The 17,766-nt window shown below is 39.4% G+C and overlaps 1 protein-coding gene across 1 annotated transcript in view; it reads right to left on the reverse strand.

Annotated features, from left to right (window-relative positions):
• ABI3BP (ABI family member 3 binding protein) overlaps positions 1-17,766 on the reverse strand; it is a 288,504-nt gene that overhangs the window by 5,933 nt on the left and 264,805 nt on the right. The window contains exon 59 of the mRNA XM_059890043.1: positions 8-87. Within this exon, the coding sequence (XP_059746026.1) occupies positions 8-87 (80 nt within the window). The remainder of the gene's footprint in view (positions 1-7; positions 88-17,766) is intronic.

Below are 17,766 nucleotides of genomic sequence, written 5' to 3' on the forward strand. Positions count from 1 at the left end.
GAATTACCTGATTCAGTACTGAATGCCACTGTGTTGCTGGGTGGCCCTTCACCAAGTGGGTTTATGGGTTTCACCTGGAATTCATAGCTGAAGGGGGAGAAAAAGAGAACAACATTCTTCAGAAGTAGGAAACATCTGGTCATACTTAATGTTCCTCCCAATTCTGTTTTGAAATCATCATGATGTTGAATGGACTTATGTTCTAGAAGCAGCTTCAGGAAACTGTTCAAACAGCTTGTCTGTTTTCTAAAAGAAAGGGGTTAATAAAAAAAACAAAAAAAAAAACTTCTCTTTTAAAATCTCCAAATTAACAGAATAAAAATAGCTGAGGAGGTTGTTAATAGACATGCAGGAAAGCAGTATTCGGTGGACCCAGGCTAATTACAGTAATTAGGAGTCTCAGTTTTCTTCAAAGGATTAACTACTTCCTGGGAGCAAAGAATTGCAAAACTCCCAACTTGGGTTGTTGCCTTAGACTTCGTGTTTCTTACCGTGGGGTTTGAACTATGTATGTGAGAATCACATGATAGAGTTGTAGTGGAGAAAGTTTAAAATGCAGATTTTTTTGCTCTATGGTAGCTACTGAATCCATTTGTGAGGGCTTCCAGAAAGGTATTTATAGTAAGTTTCTGAGGTGAATCCTGTGGCCACTGACACATGAGAACTAGATAAACTATGGGAACTGATGCATATGAAAATACTATGTTGCAGGAAGTTGCTGATTATATCACCTGGAACTCGCATCTTATGTGGATCATACGAAGTCACGATATATCCTGAGTAATGGCATGGTAATGTCACCTCAGGATAAGCATGGGCATAAAGACACCCCCCTCTCCCTCTATAAACCAGATTCATATGGACCAGGTCCTTAACCTTTTATGTTAAAAAAACAAAGGACAAAACAAGCTCATATCCCTAATAGTTTGTTTGATTTCTGTCCTTAAGAATTATTCACTAAATTGCTAGGCAATATTTGACAAATTTCACCCATAGAACACTCAAGCAGAGCAAATCCTTTTAAATTCAAACAGTAAAGCTGTTTGCTGTTTGCCTGAAACTAAGAGTTCCTTTTAGTTGCAGACTTGGTAGGAAAGTAGTTTCAAATGTAAAACCAGCTTGAGTCAGCTGAGAATTGTGAGTTTCAAAATTTTGAAAGACTTTGGGAGATAATTCCCCTTTTTGAAAAGTTTATAATTGACTAAGTGCAGAACACACACACAAATTTATTAAAAAAGTGAAAAACAGAAGGATGACAGCTCTCAGTTTGGTACAGAGGATAACCAAGTGAGCAATAACAGGAAAACTCTGGGGCTCAAAAGATTTTTGGCTACTGAGGCATTGCATTAAAACACTGCTGCAATCTACAAGGAAGACAGATTCTAGTATTACAATGTCAACCACTTTTTGAGTGCTTCCTATGTACTCAAAAAGTACACTACATATAAAAAGTAATACAATACACACAAACCCCAAGAAATAAGTATTAATCCTATTTATCAGTTGAGAACAATCAGGCTCTTAACTATTGTACTCATTGCTTTTGCTTTTCTAAACTTCCAAACTTTGTGATATAGAAATTAAAACATGCAGTTTTTATAGTGAGAGACTGCACATGAAAGAATTTTTGTAAACTAATCAGCTGGTAGAAGGTGTCGTTATCCTTTGCATAAGAGACTGCTGATATAAAGCCACCCATCTCATTTAAATAAATTGCACATACATCAGGTGCTTTGGCATAGAATATTTCCACAGATTAAATTCTAGCTCAGAGGCCTCATGAACTTATAAGAAAGAAAGAAAAAATCATCCCACTATGGTGAACTGAAAATGGAAAAAAGAAATCACAGGCATCTAGACTTTGATTCAAGTGGGCAATGCATTCCACATTCTAGGCCACTGCCAAAAATCTCTGCTTTGGCCAAGTCTGATGAAATTATTTCCGTGTCTTTTTTATTTCACAGTTATTTACTCTTCAGCTATATTTGTAGTATGGCCACAAACTGATAAGCTACTTTTGGGGGCTTTTTTTGGCCACCATTTTATGATACTTGACAAGTTTTGAAGAAATTATTTTAAACTAAGTTTAATTAATAGCATGGGAACTAAAAGGCAGATACTTTTGGCTGCCTTTATATTAAACAATATAAAAATGGTATATTTTAAAAGGCAAAATTTTCCCCAAGAAGCACATTTTGTCATGAGATTTATGACACTGTAGGTATAAGAGTAATGTCTTACATAGAGAATAGACTTATGGACATGGGGAGACGGTGAGATGTATGGAAAGAGTAACGTGGAAACTTAAAATATGTAAAATAGATAGCCAAGGGGAATTCGCTGTATGGCTCAGGAAACTCAAACAGGGGCTGTGTATCAATCTAGAGGGGTGGGATGGGGCTGGAGATGGGAGGGAGATTCAAAAGGGAGAGGGTATATGTATACTTATGGCTGATTCATGTTGAGGTTTGTCAGAAAATTCTATAAAGCAATTATCCTTCAATAAAAAAAATTTTTTTAAGTAATGTCTTAGAGAAAATATTGATTGCACATAGGAAATAAGCATAGCATTTTAGCTATGCAAAAATGCTTGCAGAAGAAAATTATTTGAAATAAAAAGTACAGAATAAAATTTCAAATAGAATATTTGGAAGATAAGAAACACAAATATTAGGGGGAAAAGATGAAAAATGTGAGAAAATACAGGAATGAGCAGATTATTTCAGGGAATACAAAACTAGTAGATTCTAGAAGAGAGAGGAGGGGAAAAGGAAGGTAGGAAATTACCCTAGAAGTTTTTAAGTAATTTCCCATAACTGAAAGACATGGGTTTCTAGGTTTAAAAGGCCTAATACTTGCCAAGCAATAAGAAAAAAAAGACTAATGCATAGAAATTGCAAAATCTTGGAGTACTAGGATAAAGAGTAGATCTTAAATGTTTCTGAAAAGAAAACTGGTCACATTCAAAGAATCCAGAATCAGAATGACGTGTGACAGCAACTCCAGAAGTTAGAAAACAATGGAACAATACTTTGAAGGGTTCATGTTATCCAACAATCTATGTTTAGTTAAACAGTATCAGAGTAGAGTAAAGCACGGATATTTTCAGACACATAAGGACCCCAAAATAACTTCTATAACCTCTCTTGAAGGTGTGTTTCTCAAGAAATGCCAGAAAGCAAGGGAGTAAACAAGGAAGACATGGACATAGGAATTATCCTTAATGTAGGAGAGAGACAAGAGATGATGGTGAGGGGTCCCAGGAGATGTTGCCATGAACAAACACATGTAACAGGTGACTCGAATGTTTGGCCATTTGGAGAAATATTCTAGACATACGGATTTAATTAACAGAAGAAACACCTAAAATAATTGAAAATGAGAGAGGGTGTACTAAGATGTAATAGGAGGCCCCAAGCCCTCCTCCTCCCACAGACACATTGAATGTACATCTGCACATAGAGCAGTTCCCTCTGAAAAAGATCCAGAAAGTAGCTGAGCAACTCCTCTACATTGGGGAAATGAGAGAATACCCGTATCAAGATGGGCAGCAAGGGTTGGGACACACTGGCCATAAAGCCCACCCCTGACACAGCACCATATAATCAAGAGGAAACCCCCAACTTCTTCCTGAGGAGCAAAGGGTTTATAACCCACATCTAACATCCCAACTTTTAAGACTCTCACCTGAGGGATGGGTCCCCTAAGCACCTGGCTCTGAAAGCCAGCAGGGCTTGTGTTTATGAAAACCATAAGGATATAGCAAATAAGCTGTTCTTACAAGTGCATGAGCAGTCACGATGGCTATGCCCTTACTGGATAGCAAAAGGGCAAAATCACCTATTTTTTCTGCCAGTGTTAAAAGACAATGCCTGAGGGCCAGGATTTTTTTTTTTTTTTCAGGGCCAGGATTTTAATTTAGCAAGTATCTGGGGCCTGTGATCCTCCCTGGAGACCAGGGAAGCCATTGGAAAGTTGCTGGTATCTCCCTGGAAGGAGGTTGTAACATGTTTGTGCCCTAAGTTTATAGCTTCCATCCAAAGGGATGAATCCTTGGATCACCTGACTGATAGCCAATGGGGCCTTGCATTCATGAGTCCCACAGGACTGTGGCAAAGAAGCAATTTTTAACTAGCTAGTCCCCTAGGGCTCAGCACAGAGGGAGCAGACAAAAATGCCCATCTCCCTATTTTTCCCTGAAAGGGGTTTAACTGCATAGTTTAAAAGCTGACACCTGAGGGTGAGGCTTCTAGTTTTAGCACATATTTAGAGACTAGTTGTGATCTTCTCCAGAGACAGGGAAGTTGGCAGACACCTTCTTCTGCCTTCTCCCTCCAGCCTGCTCCAACAATAAAAATAAATCACTAATATGTCCCTGGAAGGGACTTGTACAAATGGCTGAGTCTCAGCTTTCACAACTACTGCCCAAGGGATAGGTCTCCATATTGCCTGCTCTGAGAGGCAATTTGTGTTCACAAATACACAGGGCTAGTGGAGAAGGCAATGCCACCCCACTCCAGCACTCTTGCCTGAAAAATCCCATGGATGGGGGAGCCTGGTGGGCTGCAGTCCATGGGGTCGCTAGGAGTCGGATACGACTGAAGGACTTCACTTTCACTTTTCACTTTCATGCATTGGAGAAGGAAATGGCAACCCACTCCAGTGTTCTTGCCTGGAGAATCCCAGGGACGGGGGAGCCTGGTGGGCTGCTGTCTATGGGGTCGCACAGAGTCAGACACGACTGAAGCGACTTAGCAGCAGCAGCAGCAAACAAAGAACCAGTTTTTAATGCACACAGAGCATACTTCCTACCTCACCCCACTCCCCGCCCCAACTATATCCTGGGTTCAGCAGGCAAACAGCCATCTCCTAGTGTTTCCCTAGAAGGGGCTTAACTACTTGATCTCCCAACTGCTACCTAGTGTTCAGCTTGTAATCAGTCTGCATCTAGATGGTGACTGTGATTCTCCCCTTTGGGACACTAATGAGTTTTGGCACACCCCCAAATACTATGAGTCACTAAAGCTAAAGAAAGTTGCTTGGACAATCTCAGAGGTTTTAGAAACAAGTAGGAGCTCAGGTTCAGTTCAGTCACTCGTGTCCGACTCTTTGCAACCCCATGAACCGCAGCACACCAGGCCTCCCTGTCCATTACCAATTCCCGGAGTCCATTACTAGGGAAGAGAATAAGAAGAAAACTCTCTCCTTTTTTGTTCCTTAACAAGGATGACCCTCAGAAATTAGTTTTGGGTAACATTAGATGAAGGGGCTTCCCCTGTGACTCAGCTGGTAAAGAATCTGCCTGCCAATGCAGGAGACACAAGAGATGTGAGTTCGATCCCTGGGTCAGGAAGATCCCCTGAAGGAGTGCATAACTATCCATTCCAGTATTCTTAACTGGAGAATTCCATAAACAGAGGAGCCTGGAAGGCTACAGTTCATGGGGTTGCAAAGAGTCGGACATTACTGAGCACCTAACACTTTCACTTTTCAACATTATATAAAATATTGAAAAAATAAAAGGCATATTATACCTCAAGTAAAATAATTGGCTTAGTTAACCATCAGCAACCCCATGAACTACAGCACGCCAGGCCTCCCTCTCCATCACCAACTCCCGGAGTCCACCCAAACCCATGTCCATCGAGTCAGTGATGCTATCCAACCATCTCATCCTCTGTTGTCCCCTTCTCTTCCTGCCCCCAATCCCTCCCGGCATCAGAGTCTTTTCCAATGAGTCAACTCTTCGCATGAGGTGGCTAAAGTACTGGAGTTTCAGCTTCAGCATCATTCCTTCCAAAGAAATCCCAGGGCTGATCTCCTTCAGAATGGACTGGTTGGATCTCCTTGCAGTCCAAGGGACTCTCAAGAGTCTTCTCCAACACCACAGTTCAAAAGCATCAATTCTTCAGCACTCAGCCTTCTTCACAGTCCAACTCTCACATCTCTACATGACCACAGGAAAAACCACAGCCTTGACTAGACGAACCTTTGTTGGCAGAGTAATGTCTCTGCTTTTGAATATGCTATCTATGTTGGTCATAACTTTCCTTCCAAGGAGCAAGCGTCTTTTAATTTCATGGCTGAAGTCACCATCTGCAGTGATTTTGGAGCCCCCAAAAATAAAGTCTGACACTGTTTCCACTGTTTCCCCATCCACTTCCCATGAAGTGATGGGACCAGATGCCATGATCTTCGTTTTCTGAATGTTGAGCTTGAAGCCAACTTTTTCACTCTCCACTTTCACATTCATCAAGAGGCTTTTTAGTTCCTCTTCACTTTCTGCCATAAGGGTGGTGTCATCTGCATATCTGAGGTTATTGATATTTCTCCCGGCAATCTTGATTCCAGCTTGTGCTTCTTCCAGCCCAGCGTTTCTCATGATGTACTCTGCATATAAATTAAATAAGTAGGGTGACAATATACAGCCTTGACGTACTCCTTTTCCTATTTGGAACCAGTCTGTTGTTCCATGTCCAGTTCTAACTGTTGCTTCCTGACCTGCATACAAATTTCTCAAGAGGCAGATCAGGTGGTCTGGTATTCCCATCTCTTTCAGAATTTTCCACAGTTTATTGTGATCCACACAAAGGCTTTGGCATAGTCAATAAAGCAGAAATAGATGTTTTTCTGGAACTCTCCTGCTTTTTCCATGATCCAGCGGATGTTGGCAATTTGATCTCTGGTTCCTCTGCCTTTTCTAAAACCAGCTTGAACATCAGGAAGTTCACGGTTCACATACTGCTGAAGCCTGGCTTGGAGAATTTTGAGCATTACTTTACTAGCGTGTGAGACGAGTGCAATTGTGCGGTAGTTTGAGCATTCTTTGGCATTGCCTTTCTTTCTGGCTTGGAATGAAAACTGACTTTTCCAGTCCTGTGGCCACTGCTGAGTTTTCCAAATTTGCTGGCATATTGAGTGTAGCACTTTCACAGCATCATCTTTCATGATTTGAAAGAGCTCAACTGGAATTCCATCACCTCCACTAGCTTTGTTCATAGTGATGCTTTCTAAGGCCCACTTGACTTCACATTCCAGGATGTCTGGCTCTAGGTCAGTGATCACACCATCATGATTATCTGGGTCGTGAAGATCTTTTTTGTACAGTTCTTCTGTGTATTCTTGCCACCTCTTCTTGATATCTTCTGCTTCTGTTAGGTCCATACCATTTCTGTCCTTTATCGAGCCCATCTTTGCACGAAATATTCCCTTGGTATCTCTAATTTTCTTGAAGAGATCTCTAGTCTCTCCCATTTATGGCTGCACTTTGCTGGAGCACCTGTTAAGAGATACCCCATGCCCAAAGTAAGAGAAACCCAAGTAAGTGTTTGCAGCTGGTTGGTGTTGCAAGAGGGCATCAGAGGGCAGACACACTGAAACCATACTCAAAGAAAACTAGTCAATCTAATCACACTAGGACCACAGCCTTGTCTAACTCAATGAAACTAAGCCATGCCCGTGGGGCAACCCAAGACGGGCGGGTCATGGTGGAGAGATCTGACAGAATGTGGTCCACTGGAGAAGGGAATGGCAAACAACTTTAGTATTCTTGCCTTGAGAACCCCATGAACAGTATGAAAAAGCAAAATGGTAGGATACTGAAAGAGTAACTCCCCAGGTCAGTAGGTGCCCAATATGCTACTGGAGATCAGTGGAGAAATAACTCCAGAAAGAATGAAGGGATGGAGTCAAAGCAAAAATAATACCCAGCTGTGGATGTGACTGGTGATAGAAGCAAGGTCCGATGCTATAAAGAGCAATATTGCATAGGAACCTGGAATGTCAGGTCCATGAATCAAGGCAAACTGGAAGTGGTCAAACAAGAGATGGCAAGAGAGAATGTCGACGTTCTAGGAATCAGCAAACTCAAATGGACTAGAATGGGTGAATTTAACTCAGATGACCATTATATCTACTACTGCAGGCAGGAATCCCTCAGAAGAAATGGAGTAGCCATCATGGTCAACAAAAGAGTCCGAAATGCAGTACTTGGATGCAATCTCAAAAACGACAGAATGATCTCTGTTCGTTTCCAAGGCAAACCATTCAATATCACAGTAATCCAAGTCTATGCCCCAACCAGTAACACTGAAGAAGCTGAAGTTGAACAGTTCTATGAAGACCTATAAGACCTTTTAGAACTAACACCCAAAAAAGATGTCCTTTTCATTATAGAGGACTGGAATGCAAAAGAAGGAAGTCAAGAAACACCTGGAGTAAGAGGCAAATTTGGCCTTGGAATACAGAATGAAGCAGGGCAAAGACTAATAGAGTTTTGCCAAGAAAATGCACTGGTCATAACAAACACCCTCTTCCAACAACACAACAGAAGACTCTATACATGGACATCACCAGATGGTCAACACCGAAATCAGATTGATTATATTCTTTGCAGCCAAAGTGGAGAAGCTCTATACAATCAGCAAAAACAAGACCAGGAGCTGACTGTGGCTCAGATCATGAACTCCTTATTGCCAAATTCAGACTTAAATTGAAGAAAGTAGGGAAAACCACTATACCATTCAGGTATGACCTAAATCAAATCCCTTATGATTATACAGTGGAAGTGAGAAATAGATTTAAGGGCCTAGATCTGATAGATGGAGTGCCTGTTGAACTATGGACTGAGGTTCGTGACATTGTACAGAAGACAGGGATCAAGGCCATCCCCATGGAAAAGAAATGCGAAAAAGCAAAATAGCTGTCTGGGGAGGCCTTACAAATAGCTGTGAAAAGAAGAGAAGCAAAAAGCAAAGGAGAAATGGAAAGATATAAGCATCTGAATGCAGAGTTCCAAAGAATAGCAAAAAGAGATAAGAAAGCCTTCTTCAGCAATCAATGCAAAGAAATAGAGGAAAACTTTCCTAACCAGGGTAAAGAAACATTCAGACCCAGGAAAGCTAGAGAGTTCCAATGGAATCCAAAGAGCTCCATATCAACATTAATAGACCTGCATTAATGATGATTAAATTTTCAAAAGTTAAAAATAAGGAAAGAATCGTAACAGCAGCAGGGGAAAAGCAACTTGTTATGTACAATGGAGTTCCCATAACAATATCAGCAGATTTTTCAGCAAAAACTTTCAGGCCAGAAGGGAGCAGCATGATACAGTCAAAAGTGCTGAATTAAAAAAAAAATCAGCGAAGTTGGTCTTCAGAATTAAAGAGAAAATAGAGTTTCCCAGACAAATAAAGGCCAAAACAGTTCATCACCACTACATCAGCCTTACAACAATGTTAAAGAGAGTTCTTCAAATAGAAATGGAAGGATGCTAATTAGTAACAGGGAAACATAAAAGTATAAAACTCAATGGTAAAAGTAAATATACAATTACATTTAGAGTACTCTAATGTTAAAACTGTGGAGAGTAAATCACTTATAACTCTAATGTGAGAGTTAAAAAACAAACAAAAATACTACAATAACTATAATTGCAATAATTAACTAATGGATATACAGTGTAAAAATGTAAATTATGACATAAAAACAAAACGTGGAGGGAAGAGTATAAAAAACAGAGCTAGTGTGTGTTTGAAGTTGTCATTAACTTAAATAGACTTTATGTAAAATAGACTTATGATATTTTATGTAAATCTGGCAACTACATAAGTAATAAGTAATGGTAACTACAAAGTAATAACCAGTAATACATATACACACAAAAAGAACAGAATCACAGCATAGCACTACAGAAAGTCATCAGATCACAAAGGAAGAGAAGGAGAGATGAAGAAAGGAAAAAAAGAATTACAAAACAAAATAGTAATTGTACGTCCATATCTAACAATAATTACTGTAAATGTAAATGGACCAAACTCTTTAATACTTCAAGATAGGTCACATGTTAGGATGCAAGACAAGTATTAATAAATTTAAGAAAATTAGTATCATATACAGTATATTTTCTAACCAGAATGGTAAGAAAATAGAATTCAATTTAAAAGAAGGAGTTGGAAAATTCACAGATATATGGAGATTAAATAACAAACATATGAATGAAAAACCAATGAGTCAAAGAAAAAAAAATCGAGAGCAATCAAAATATATCTTGAGCCAAAGGAAAATGGAAAGACAACATAACAAAATTTATGCAATACCTCAAAAGCAATTCTATGAGAGAAATTTATAGTAAATAAATTTAACAAATACCTATATTAAGAAAAAAAAGATATCAAATAAACAACCTAACTTTACACCTCAAGGAACAAGAAAAAGAACAAGCTAAGCCCAAAGTTAGTAGAAGGAAGGAGATAACAAAGAGCAGAGCAGAAGTAAAAGAAATAGGGACCAGAAAAACAATACAAAAGATCAGTAAACTAAGAGCTGGCTTTTCAAAAAGATACACAAAACTGACAAACCTTTAGCTAGAGTAACGGAAAAAAGGGAGCGCTCAAGTAAAATCAGGAAATCAGAAATAAAAGAGGAGATGTTAAAACTGCTGCTGCTGCTGCTAAGTCGCTTCAATCGTGTCTGACTCTGTGCAACCCCGTAGACGGCGGCCCACCAGGCTCCTCCGTCCATGGGATTTTCCCGGCAAGAGTACTGGAGTGGGTTGGCATTGCCTTCTCCGGACATTAAAACTGGTGCTACAGAAATACAAGGGATTTGGGGAGATCAGTGGACAATTATGAACAATTATACGCCAACAAATTGAATAATCTAGAGGAAATATATTAATTCTTAGAAACATAAAACCTATCAAGACTAAAGCATGAAAGAACAGATCATTTGAGTAGACTAATTACTAGGAAGGAGATTGAGTCAGTAACCAAAAACTTCCCAAGAAACAAGAGCCCAGGACCAGATGTTTTTACTGGTGGATTCAATAATTAACACCAGTCTTTCTCAAACTTTTCCAATAAATTGAAGGGGAGAGGGAAACTCCCAAATTCATTTTATGAGGTCAGCATTACCCTGCCAGACAAGGACACTACAAGAAAAGAAAATTATAATCCAATATTCTTGATGAAATATAGATGCAAAAATCCTCAACAAAATATTAGCAAACCCAAGTTCATCAATACATTAGAATCATCATAAACATGATCTAGTGGGATTCATTCCAAGAATGCAAAGATGGTTCAACATTCACAAATCAATGTGATATACCATATTAACAAAAAGAGGGATTAAAAAACTATATGATTTATATGACCTAAATAGATGCAGAAAAAGCATTTGAAAAAATTCAACATTCTTTCTTGATAAAAACTCTCAACAAACTTGGTATACAGGGAACATGCCTCAAGATAATAAAGGCTTGTATGATAAGCCCACAGCTAACATCATACTTAATGATGAAATGCTGAAAGCTTTTCCTATCTCAGAAACAAGACAAGAATCCCTATTCTCACCACTTTTATTCAACATAGCACTGGAAGTCCTGGCTAGAGCAATCAGTCAAGAGAAGGAAATAAAAAACACCCAAACTGGAAAGGAAGAAGTAAATTTTTTTCCATTTGCAGATGATGACATGATACTATATGTAGAAAACCCTAAACACTCAACCAAAAAGCTGCTAGAACTAATACATTTGGTAAAGTTTAGGATCCTGTATTAATATATAGAAATCTGTTGGATTGTCTGTATACCAAAATTTATCAGAGAGAGAAATTAAGGAAACAATTTACAAACAATTTAGCCTCAAAAATAATAAAATATTTAGGAATAATTTAAGGAGATAAAAGATCTGTACACTGAAAACTTAAAGACACTGATGAAAGATATCAAAGAAGATACCAATAAAATGAAAGATATTCCACAATCCCTTATTTTATATCATACATAAAAGTCAGCTCAAAATGGTTTAAAGACTTGAACACAAAACCTGAAATCATAAAACTCCTCAAAACTATTCAAATCCCTAAAGGAGGATGGCATCAAGGTTTTGCATTCATTACGTAAGAGAATCTGAAAGACCCAGCAGTGGCCACAGGACTGGAAAAGTTTAATTCTCATCCCAGTTCCCAAGAAGGGTAGTACCAAAGAATGTGCTAACCATCGGACAGTTGCATTCATCTCCCATGCTGGTAAGGCCATGCTTAAAATCTTGCATGCTAGGCTTCAGCATTATGCAAACCAAAAACTTCCAGATGTCCAAGCTGGTTATAGAAAAAGAAGAGGAACTAAAGATCAAATTGCCAACATTTGCTGGATTATAGAGAAGGCAAGGACATTTCAGAAAAAAACATCTATCTCTGTTTCTTCAACTAGGCTAAAGCTTTGACCGTGTGGATTGTGACAAACTGTGGAAAGCTCTTAGCGAGATGGGAGTACCAGACCATCTTACGTCTCTCCTGAGAAACCTGTTTGCAGGCCAAGAAGCAACAGTTAGAACCCTGTGTGGAACGACTGATTGGTTCAAGATCGACAAAGGAGTATGACACAGCTGTCTGCTGTCACCCTTTTTGTTTAACCTATATGCTGAGCACATCGTGAGAAATGCCAGGCTGGATGAGTTACAAGTTGTACAAGTTGGAATCACGATAGGCGGGAGAAACAACAACCTCAGGTATGCAGATGATACCATTCTAATGGCAGAAAGTGAAGAAGAACTAAAGCGCCTCAATGAGGGTGAAGGAGGAGGGTAAAAGAGTTGACTCAAGACTAAATATTAAAAATCTAAGATCATGGCATCTGGCCCCATTACTGCATGGCAAATAGAAGGGGAAAAGGTGGAAGCAGTGACAGATTTCCTCTTCTTGGGCTCAAAAATGACTGCAGATGGTGACTGCAGCCATGAAATCAGAAGACAATTGCTTCTTGGCAGGAAAGTGATGACAAACCTAGACAGTGTTGAAAAGCAGAGACATTACTCTGCCGACAAAGGTCCATATAGTCAAGGCTATGGTCTTCCCAGTGGTCACTTACGGTTGTGAGAGCTGGACCGTAACGAAGGCAGAACACCAAAGAATTGATGCCTTCGAACTGTGGTGCTGGAGAAGACTCCCGAAAGACCCTTGGACATCAAGGAGATCAAACCAGCCAATCTTAAGGGAGATCAATCCTGAATATTCACTGGAAGGACTGATGCTGAAGCTGAAGCTCTAGTATTTTAGTCATCTGATGTGTACCCACGACTCATTAGAAAAGTCCCTGATGCTGGGAAAGATTGAAGGCAGAAGGATAAGAGGGCATCAGAGGATGAGATGGCTGGATGGCATCACCAATGCAATGGACATGAACTTGGGCAAACTTTGGGAGATGGTGAGGGACAGGGAGGCCTGGCGTTCTGCAGTCCATGAGTTGCAAACAGTCAGTCAACTAGGTGATTGAGAGCAACAACAAGCTCCTTTATATTAGTCTTGGTAATAATTTTTGGATCTGACACCAAAATCAAAAGCAACAAAAGCAAAAATAAACAAGTGAGACTACATCAAACTGAAAATCTGTACAGCAAAGGGAACCATCAACAAATGAAAAGGCAACCTACGGAATGGAAGAAAATACATGCAAATCATACATCTGATAAGTGGTTCATATCCAAAATACATAAGAAACTCACACAACTCAACAGCAAAAAAGTCAATGACCCAAGGGAAAAATGTGCAAAGGACCTGAAAAGAAGAGATACACATAGCCAATAGGCACATGAAAGAATGCTAAAGACATCACTAATCATCAGAGAAATGCACATCAAAACCCCAGTGAGATGTTACCTCACACCTGTTAGGATGTCTGTTATCTAAAAGACAAGAGATAGCAAAACCTGGTGAGGATATGGAGTAAAGGGTATCCTTGTGCACTACTGGTGGGAATGAAAAGTGGTACAGTCACTCTGGAGAACAGTATGGAGTTTCCTCAAGAAATGAAAAATAGAAGTACCATATGATTGATTCTATTCTTTGCAGCCAAAGATGGAGAAGTTCCATATGGTCAGCAAAAACAAGATCGGAACTGACTGGGCTCAGATCACGAACTCCTTATTGCAAAATTCAGACTTAAATTGAAGAAAGTAGGGAAAACTGCTAGACCATTCAGGTATGACATAAATCACTTACAATTATACAATGGAAGTGAGAAATAGATTCAAGGGATTAGATCTGATAGACAGAGTGCCTGGAGAACTATGGAGAGAGGTTCGTGACATTGTACAGGAGGCAGTGATCAGGACCATCCCCAAGAAAAAGAAGTTAAAAAAGACAAAATGTTTGTCTGAAGAGGCCTTACCAATAGCTGTGAAGAGAAGCAGAAGGCAAAGGAGAAAAGGAAAGATATACCCATTTGAATGCAGAGTTCCAAAGAATAGCAAAGAGAGATAAGAAAGCCTTCCTCAGTGATCAGTGCAAAGAAATAGAGGAAAACAATAGAATGGAAAAGACTAGAGATCTCTTCAAGAAAATCAGAGATACCAAGGGAACATTTCATGCAAAGATGGGCTCAGTAAAGGACAGAAATGGTATGGACCTAACAGAAGCAGAAGATATCAAGAAGAGGTGGCAAGAATACACAGAAGAAGTATACAAAAAAAGATCTTCATGACTCAGATAACCATTTACCTAGAGCCAGACATCCTGGAATATGAAGTCAAGTGGGCCTTAGGAAGCATCGCTACGAACAAAACTAGTGGAGATGATAGAATTTCAGTTGAGCTTTTTCAAATCCTAAAAATGATGGTGTTAAAAGTGCTGCATTCAATATGCCAGCAAATTTGGAAGACTCAGCAGTGGCCACAGGACTGGAAAAGGTGAGTTTTCATTCCAGTCCCAAAGAAAGGCAATGCCAAAGAATATACAAACTACCACACAATTGCACTCATCTCACATGATAGCAAAGTAACGCTCAAAATTTTCTGTGCCAGGCTTCAACAGTACGTGAACCGAGAACTTCCAGATGTTCAAGCTGGATTTAGAAAAAGCAGAGGAACCAGAGATCAAATTGCCAACATCCGTTGGATCATTGAAAAAGTAAAAGAGTTCCAGAAAAACATCTACTTCTGCTTTATTGATTATGCAAAAGCCTTTGACTCTGTAGATCACAACAAACTGTAGAAAATTCTTCAAGCGATGAGAATACCAGACCACCTTACCTGCCTCCTGAGAAATCTGTATGCAGGTCAAGAAGCAACAGTTAGAACTGGACATGGAACAACAGACTGGTTCCAAATTGGGAAAGGAGTATGTCAAGGCTGTATATTGTCACCTTGCTTATTTAACTTATATACAGAGTACATCATGAAAAATGCTGGGCTGGATGAAGCACAAGCTGGAATCAAGATTGTTGGGAGAAATATCAATAACCTCACATACACAGATGATACCACCCTTATAGTAGAAAGCAAAGAAATACTAAAGAGCCTCTTGATGAAAGTGAAAGAGGAGAGTGAAAAAGTTGGCTTAAAATTCAACATTCAAAAAATGAAGATGATGGCATCCAGTCCCATCACTTCATGGCAAACAGATGGGGAAACAATGGAAACAGTGACAGACTTTTTTTTTTTGGACTTCAAAATCACTGCAGATAGTGACTGCAGCCATGCAATTAAAAGATGCTTGCTCCTTGAAAGAAAAACTCTGACCAACCTAGACAGCATATTAAAAAGCAGAAGCATTACTTTGCCAACAAAGGTCCATCCAGTCAAAGCTATGGTTTTTCCAATAGTCGTGTATGGACATGAGAGTTGGACTATAAAGAAAGCTTAGTGCTGAAGAATTGATGCTTTTGAAGTGTGGTGTTGGAGAAGATTCTTGAGTCCCTTGGACTACAAGGAATCCAACCAGTCCATCCTAAAGGAAATCAGTTCTGAATATTCATTGGAAGGACTGATGCTGAAGCTGAAACTCCAATACTTTGGCCACCTGATGTGAAGAACTGACTGATTGGAAATGACCCTATTGCTGGGAAAGATTGAAGGCAGGAGGAGAAGGGGATGACAGAGGATGAGATGGTTGTATGGCATCACTGACATGATGAACATGAGTTTGAGTAGGCTCCGGGAGTTGGTGATAGACAGGGAAGCCTGGTGTGCTGCAGTCCATGGGGTCACAAAGAGCTGGACACGACTGAGAGACTGAACTAAACTGAATTGAATGATCCAGTAGTCTCACCACTGAGTGTATATCCCAGGAAATGAAATCATTATCTTAAACATATATCTGTACTCCCATGTTAACAGTAGCATTATTCATTCTAGTCAAGGTGCAGAAATAAGTGTCCATTGATAGAAGAATGGATAAAGAAATTGTGAGATACACACAGCTAACCCTTGAACAGTGTGGGGGATTACAAGTGCCAAGCCCCCAGTCAGGTAAAAATCTGAGTTATTAGTATCTCTGCCTCAAAAATGAAGGGATTGATAAATGATTCACCCAAGGGCAGAAACTGAAACAGTTTGCATAGAATCAGGACTCAAACCCTGATTCTTTTGGTTCCACATACTGTGATCTCTAATCAAACAAACTTCGAAGGTTTGTAAAGTGAAAATACAAGTACTGTATTTGTTGGAAAAAAATCCATGTATAAGTGGACCTTCGCAGTTCAAAGTCATATTGTTCAAGGGTGACCTGTATGTACGTATGTGTATACACACACATATACACACACAGTGGACTATCATTCAGCCTTTAAAAATAAGTAAATCCTGTCATTTGCAACAACATGAATGAACCTGGAGGGCATTATGCTACGTGAAATAAGTCATGTGAGAAAGACAAGTCATGCATGGTATCACTTATACGTGGATCTTTAAGAAAAATGTCAGATTTATAGAAATAGAGTAGAAAAGTGACTGCAGAGTCTGGGGAAATAGATATTGGTAAAAAGGGTTCAAACTAGTTGTAAGATGAATAGGATCCAAGGATCAAAAATACAATGATAGTTGAAATACTGTATTGTATAATTTGTTTGCCAAAAGATTATAATTTAAATGTTTTTACCAGTTATAAAAAATAGTAAATATATGAGGTAATAGATATATTAACTAATTCAGGGGAATCCTTTCATAATGTATATGTATATCAAATCATCATGTTGTATACTTTAAATATCTAAAAATTTTATCAATTAAAATACCTTAAAAAAGTTGAAAAATGAACAAAATTATTGAAAATAGTTGCTTCTGGCAAATAGAATTTAGGAATAGGAATGAACTGCTTTGTAGTATTTGAGTTTTAAAACCAAGTACATCTGCTTCTGACAAAAATGAAAATTAAATTTGAAAAGGTGTTTCTAAGACCTGCTTCATGAGAATGAGTATCTAAGTGGAGTACAGTCTAGGTGACAGCTGCAGTCAAGCTTTTGGGCCTCATGGAAGGCAAGCCAAATGAATAACACCCCTGGCAGAAGCCATGTCCGATTTTTCCCAGACAGTTATGGATTCAAACAAAAACCATCTTCCCAGTTGCCCATCAGGAGGCAGCATGGCGCTGTGGTGAATGTCATGAGTTCAGGGGCCAGAAGGACTTGGGCTCACAGCTGCATTAATGTGTAACCTTAAGGTAAGTAACTTAAACTCTCTGAGCCTCATATATAAAAATGAGTATCATGGAATTTGCGAGGATACTATTAAATACAGTAATTATAACTTTGCCTGGAAAATGCTATGGACGGAGGAGCCTGGTGGGCTACAGTCCATGGGGTCGCTAAGAGTTGGACGTGACTGAGCAACTTCACTTTCACTTTTCACTTTCATGCATTGGAGAAGGAAATGGCAACCCACTCCAGTGTTCTTGCCTGGAGAATCCCAGGGACGGGGGAGCCTGGTGGGCTGCCTTCTATGGGGTCTCACAGAGTCAGACACGACTGAAGCAACTTAGCAGCAGCAGCAGC

The sequence above is a fragment of the Bos taurus genome, chromosome 1 (genome assembly GCF_002263795.3).
Source record: "Bos taurus isolate L1 Dominette 01449 registration number 42190680 breed Hereford chromosome 1, ARS-UCD2.0, whole genome shotgun sequence".
NCBI classification, from domain to species: Eukaryota; Metazoa; Chordata; class Mammalia; order Artiodactyla; family Bovidae; genus Bos; species Bos taurus.